General features: G+C 48.9%; 1 protein-coding gene across 2 annotated transcripts; it reads left to right on the top strand.

Moving 5' to 3' along the window:
* The first annotated feature begins 316 nt into the window (after positions 1-316).
* Positions 317-6,359, top strand: BAMBI (BMP and activin membrane bound inhibitor). 2 transcript variants are annotated; one of them, XM_060095512.1, is made up of 4 exons: positions 410-486; positions 3,471-3,571; positions 3,667-3,954; positions 4,382-6,359. In XM_060095512.1, exons 3-4 carry the CDS (start codon positions 3,717-3,719, stop codon positions 4,798-4,800), a joined length of 657 nt encoding a protein of 218 aa, XP_059951495.1. In that variant the 5' UTR covers positions 410-486; positions 3,471-3,571; positions 3,667-3,716; the 3' UTR covers positions 4,801-6,359. The 2 variants fall into 2 exon arrangements, with proteins under 2 accessions (XP_059951494.1, XP_059951495.1); XM_060095511.1 differs by lacking the exon at positions 3,471-3,571 and having other exon boundaries at positions 317-486.
* Positions 6,360-6,650: the final 291 nt, after the last annotated feature.

The raw sequence follows: 6,650 nt of genomic DNA, 5'->3' as shown, positions 1-6,650 counted from the left end.
CGGATGGCGCCGGCGCGGCCGGGGCGGGGAGGGGCGGGGCGGGGCGGTGCCGGCCGGCTCCCAGCGCGGGGCGCTATTTACGGCGAGGAGCCGGCCTGATCCGGGCGGGTGCAGGCGGCAGCTCGCGGCGGGGGGTGTCTTCGCTCTCCGGCGCTCGCGCCTTCGCCGAGTGGCCGGCGGAACGCGGGGAGCGGAGCCAGGTGCCCACCACGACCGTCGCGCCGAGCGGGCGGAGCGGAGGAGCGCGCCCTGCGGAGTCGGACCCTGCCCCGCGCGCCCTCCAGCCGCGCTCCATGCTCCGGCCGCGGCCCGGCCCCGCGCCCCGGGCAGCACCCATGCTCTGCGCGCGCCGGGAGCCGTAGGCTGCAGCTGCGCCGCGGCTCGGGGCACCGCGGCCGTGGGGGGCGTCCATGGATCGCCACTCCAGCTACATCTTCATCTGGCTGCAGCTCGAGCTCTGCGCCATGGCCGTGCTGCTGACCAAAGGTGGGTGTCCGCCGGCCAGCCGGCGGGGCGCGCGCTCCCCGGGGAGGGCCGCGGGGTCCCGGGGCGCCCGCCGCCAGGGCTTTGTTAGCGTCGGGAGAGGTGGCCTCCCGCGCGGGGCCCGCTGGTCGCGACAAGTTGCCCGTCCTTAGAAGTCGCGGCGGTGGCTTCGCGGCCGCCCCCGGGTGTCCCGGGCCCGACGCGCGGAGGTGGAGTGACAGCCTGCGGGCGAGTGGTTGTCAGTGTTTGTGCAGGTCGGCCCGTCGTGAACTTCCGAGCGCTGCAACCGGGGAGCGGGGCCCCAATGTGGGGCGGAGGCGGCCGGGAGGGCCGGCGGACCCCGCCCCCGTCGCCCTGTGCCCGCGTGTGCGCGTCTCCGTCGTGAGTGTGTGTCTCGGTGGTCTGCGCCGCTCTGTATTTGAGTGTGTCTCTGCTGCGAGTGCGTGTCTGTATCGCAGTGTCTCTCTGTCCGTGAGTGTGTGTGTGTGTGTGTGTGTCTCCGAGCAAGGGTGCCTGTGAGCCCGCGAGCGTGTGTGCCGTCCGAGGGGTGTGCGTGTGTGCGGGAGTGTGGGCTGTGTTGCTTCTTAGGGGTTAGGAGGTGTGGGCTCTGTCAGCGGTCGTGTTTCCCACTCACCTCATATTTTATAAACGCTACTCAAAAAAAAAAAAAAAAAAAAAAGCAGTGGTCAGTTTCTTTTTTTCCCTGCAGGCTTTCGCCGTTTAGGTCGAAATAACCCAAACATCTGCCTCTGGGTTTCAAGGTCCCCCAGCCTCCCTCGCCAGGAACTCTCCCTGCTGTTTGCTCTGCGAACAGATACTTTTTTAGAAAATAGGAAGCATTTTTAGCTTTTTCCACCCCGCATCCCACGCCCCCTTTCCTCTAATTGCCATGTAGCAGGCATGAGGTTGAAGGATAAGCCAGGCCAGCGAGGATGATGTGCTACAGTATTTATTTACTTTGCAAGGAAGGCTGTAATCAACCCTAAATAACAGCCCTCGCGGGGTGCAGAGGGGAGCCTCCTGGCCCTATCAAAGGCCGGCCGAACGGGGCCGGACGGGGGCTGACATAAGTCGCAGATACCGAAACTATGTGCCTGATAATGATATAATTAGGGGATCAGAGGTTTCTGACTGCTGCGGACTTCAAAAGCTTTGGAAGAAGCCCGCAGTCTCTCCTGTAGCCGCCCTGACTGAAGCAGACATTTTTGTTTAATCACCACATACAGTAACTAGAAAGGGGGGCAGACAGAAGAGCATTGTTCCCTGTTTCAAAATACCAGTCCCCTCCTGGCCTTCCACGTGCCACAGGAAGAAACTTTATGAAACGGCAGAAATAGAGTTTTAATACAGTAACACAAAAGTCCATTCAACTTGCTCAAATGTGGCTCCAATTTTTTAAAAAAGTTGTTAGAGCTTTCCTAGTTACCTGTCAAAATTTTATGAGACTGTTTTAGGTCACTGAAAACGTAGTCTTTCAAATAGGCTCTCGTAAACATTGAAGCAGCACTCTACTTGTGTTCAGCTCTTTTTCTGCACGAGGTCTGAAGTGACTGGGATCAAAACTGACTTTTAATCTGTTTTATGTCTACTTTCAATCTGTATGTGGAAATTGTCAGACTTAGGGATCTGCAGTCATCACCACTTAGGACCAGTGAGCTTTATGCGAAAGAGCGAGAAGCTTGGAAAGAGGAGTAAAGAGCTTCTGCGAAGCAGGCTTCTGACTGGAAGGTCCGACTTACTGGGGAAGGGTCCTGGGCCCAGACCAGGACGGCAGCAAGACAGGACAGGAGCAAGACCTCCGGCTTTGCGTGGTGGCACTCAGGTTGCTAAAGATCTGTGTTTAGTTGGCTGGGTTTTTAGACCTGAAGCATTAGCAGATGCTGGTGAAAGCTGAGCGTTCGCTCCGGTGGCCTGGAATTTGGACAGATAGTTAAACTAGACCTCTTACTCAGGCATTCCCGGGAGGAGGGAGGAAGAAAGGCGAGGCTGGGAAGAGGTTTGTAAAGCGGTCGTGCCCCGTGTTGCTGTTGGTGTTCAATTTCAGGGCGGCGGTTTCTGTAACCGGGCCGAACTTCAGAGGAGGAAGCTGGGGAGAGGTGTGTACCCGAGTTCAGTTCACAGCAGCTTCAGCCGTGGCAGGTGACAGTGGCTGCGGTCCACCGGGTCACATAGCGTGTGAGCGAGCGCTCCCAGAGCCAGATAATTTCAAGGAGAAGTTGACGTGGAAGCCTCAGATCTTGCGCTGTGACTTGCAACTCACAAACTAAGTTTTATAAAGGAAACTTTTAATCACTTCCTGTAGAAGAATTTGAGGTTTCCTTAAGGATTTTTCATTCAACCAGCAGAGGCTTTTCAGTTTCAATGTTTCCCCTTTTAGATCCCATGTTGAATTACACATAAAACTGGGGAGTCTGGGGTTGGGGGGGGAGTGAGCCTTGCAGTTTTACCCCCTCCTCCCTGCTCCCAGTTTTATGACTTTCCATTTGGGCTGAAAGAAATTGACTTTGGCAAGCAAACCACTAATTGTAAACTGCCTAGTTCCTATTTTACAATATACTGACTAAAAGCTCCCCTGCATGCATAGATCTTTATAGGCAAAGTTTGCCTTTTCTAGAGAGGTTGCAAATAGCTACCCAGTTTCATAGTTTTCAGACCCCCTGACCGGAGCAACTTCTAGATTGCTGTGTTTCTAGTTAGTAGCTTTATGAGGTGTTAGCTAAAGCTCTTACATCTAGGTGCAGCCCTTTGAGGTAGTAACCAATTCAGCAGCTGCGATCAAATACTTACACTGAGAGAATCTAAAAGCGTAGCATTTCATGTTGCACGGTCACGTAGGATTAAATGAGTAAATAATGTAATTTACCTTACGGTAGGAGAAATTATGGGGATGATTATTTTGCTTCAGAACAAAAGTGTTATGTTTCATTATTTGCTAACTTATCCTAAATTGAACTTTTCTCTGCTACGTGGATTAATACATTTCTAAGATGATGTTTCCCTGGCTTGGGATTCAAGCACCGGCTTGCACAAAGGGCTTTCCCTGTCCACGTGGACTGCCCTCGAAGCCCTCAGCTGAATATTCTCTAAAGTGAGTGTCTTTGAGATTGGGGGTTTAGCAGTTGCTTAAGTGGATGCCTTATCTGGTCTCTGAAGCAGTTTGATGCAGTTTCCCCTTGTTTTCAGGTGAAATCAGATGCTACTGCGATGCCGCCCACTGCGTGGCTACTGGTTATATGTGTAAATCGGAGCTGAGCGCCTGCTTCTCCAGACTTCTTGATCCTCAGAACACACATTCCCCTCTCACGCATGGCTGCCTGGACTCTCTCTCAAGCACAGCAGATGTCTGCCAAGCCAGACAGGCCCACAACCACTCTGGCAGCCCTGCGCCCACGCTGGAGTGCTGTCACGAGGACATGTGCAATTACAGGGGGCTGCAGGCCGTCCTCGCCCCTCCCAAGGGGGAGGCCTCAGGTACGGAGAAGCCCTCTGACCCAGCCCTTGCCTGGTCTCTAGGCTGGCGACAGCCATGACTTTGCCTGCCTGCTCCTGAGTTTGCTGTTAATGTAATTAGGGACAGCAGAGGGAGAAGCACGGCTGGGTGCAAAGGGGCATCTCTACTGGGTAGCTTTTGTGTCTGCGTGAGCGTTAGATGTCTGTCTGCATAATAGGTTTTGCCTGTTTTTCCAACATTTTGAAGCCACTAAGAGACCATTACTAATCAGTAATGACAGTTTGTAAACAAATGTTTTTGGAAGCTTCTCCGCCACACTGGCGACATTTCTGTTCTAAATATTGATTGAACTGTAAGCTTCTCTTTAATGGGGTGCCACGCTGAAAACAGAGGGCTGCTCGCGAAGGTCTCCAGGAGGGCTTGATCATTTTGCTTGTGTTCCTTTAGGACAAGGGAACAGGTATCAGCATGACGGGAGCAGAAACCTCATCACCAAAGTGCAGGAGCTGACATCCTCCCGAGAGCTGTGGTTCCGGGCGGCGGTGATCGCCGTTCCCATCGCTGGGGGGCTGATCCTCGTGTTGCTCATTATGTTGGCCTTGAGGATGCTGCGGAGCGAGAGCAAGAGGCTACAGGACCAGCGGCAGCAGATGCTGTCCCGTTTGCACTACAGCTTTCACGGGCACCACTCCAAAAAGGGGCAGGTGGCAAAGCTAGACTTGGAGTGCATGGTGCCCGTGACCGGCCATGAGAACTGCTGTCTGACCTGCGACAAGACGAGACAGGCTGATCTCAGCCACGACCGGATCCTGTCGCTTGTGCACTGGGGCATGTACAGTGGGCACGGGAAGCTGGAGTTCGTATGACGGGGTCTCACGGAACTGGACTTCTGGGACCCTTTGAGTTCTGCTGGACAGGAGCACTTTATCTGAAGAGAAACAAACTCGCGTCATGACCTTCGAGAGATAGAATGACCTCTGCAAACAGAATCTTGGATATTTCTTCTGAAGGATTATTTGCACAGACTTAAATACAGTCAAAATGTATTATTTGCTTTAAAAGTATAAAAAGCAAAGAGAAGACTCTGTACACTGTTACCAGGGTTATTTGCATCCAGAGGGAGCTGGAATCAAGTACCTGAATAAAAGAAAGTGTGCTCTGTGTAAGCTCCTACATCTTGATTTATCATAGAGATTTAAAAATATATATATATATATATATGTATATATATATATATAGTCTGAAATTTAGCGGTGTCTTGTCATAAATTAAAAACTAAGCAGGAAAGGTAAGGAACTACATGTTAATTATACAAATGAAGACCTATCATTGCCCAGAGTAGGATCTCAACTATAGATTTTGGCTTAACTTTTTTATTTTTATTTTTTTTTTAAACAAGACCAAAATCTCGTTTTTTCTTACATGGCACGTGTGTCATTTTCTTACAGTGTGGAGAGTTTCTAAATGTGTATTGCCCATCATTCAGTGTCTTACCCACAATGTTTTGTTAGGATAATGCTGTTTTTTTTTAACTTTCATCTAATAGAAATCAGAAACTTATTTATACCAGGTCAGATATCACTGATCAATTTCTGAGGTTGCCTTAGCAAAGAGTGGTATTTATCAACTTGATCTAGGTGCTCTGGAATACGTTTTTAAATGTGTCTACCTCCAATCAAAAAAGGAAAAAAAGCTTACTAAATGAAACTTTTTGTTTGGTAAAGTTAGTCATTGTCTATTTTTACTTCTTAATTCATCAGTTTATTCTGTCTCAAACCTAATTAAATATTTTGGACCCCAAATTAGCCAAGCATGATTGCACCATGTTCCTAGTTTTTAAGCCTTCCTTCCACACAGTGTTATTATTATTATTTTTTTTACTTCTCAATCTTTAGAAAGATTTTCAAGAGTGAACGTTATATATCGAGATTTAAATAACAATTTCCTCCCCAAATGATTCTTTTATTAATATAATCAAATAGACTTGATTTTAGCCACTAACACACTATATAACAGTGTTTCCACTCCTGCAGGACTTCGGCAATATAGCCCAGCCTGAATTTAAGCCCATGCCACATTTGTTTACTTTTCCCCCCCAGATGGGTCTTTGCTATCTTAAATGTGAGAATAATTTGTAGGTTCTTTGCTCAATACTTTTGTATATTTGAAACTTTTGCTTAAAAATTAACCTATAGCCTGCATATTTGAGTACATGTGGGGTTTTCTTTTACGAATGTTAAAGGATTTTTTGCATTTTTTTCTGGGATATTTTATGATCAGTATAATTTGGGTCCCTTAAGAAGACAGGTGCAGTCGCCCAGTTGATGGAAGAATCTGAGTTGAAATGACTAGTCTAAAAATGAATACCTAGGTTATTTAGTAACTAGTGGACCACAGCCCCAAACAAATTAGGCTATGGAATAAATATGCGTTTTAATAAATGGCATTCGTATTGTGCTTTTTGAGATTGACAATTCTTGCACGCATGACTTACAATTTGTAAAAGGTATTAAGTTTTATGTGTGTCCATTTTTGAGAGAGCCAAAGAATTTTGGGGCCTAACTCTCCAAACCTAAGAGAAGAGAATGGATCAAAATGGCCAGTTGGTGAAATTTCCACCCTCACCGCCTCTTCCAAGCTTTAGATCAAATGACAGTCATTTTGTAGCCTGAAGGTTGAAAGACTTCTTGCCCCTTCTGCATTCTCATGTCAGGGA

Source organism: Mesoplodon densirostris, chromosome 4 (assembly GCF_025265405.1).
Source record: "Mesoplodon densirostris isolate mMesDen1 chromosome 4, mMesDen1 primary haplotype, whole genome shotgun sequence".
Taxonomy (NCBI): Eukaryota; Metazoa; Chordata; class Mammalia; order Artiodactyla; family Ziphiidae; genus Mesoplodon; species Mesoplodon densirostris.
This window is presented reverse-complemented; position numbering and strand designations above follow the sequence as displayed.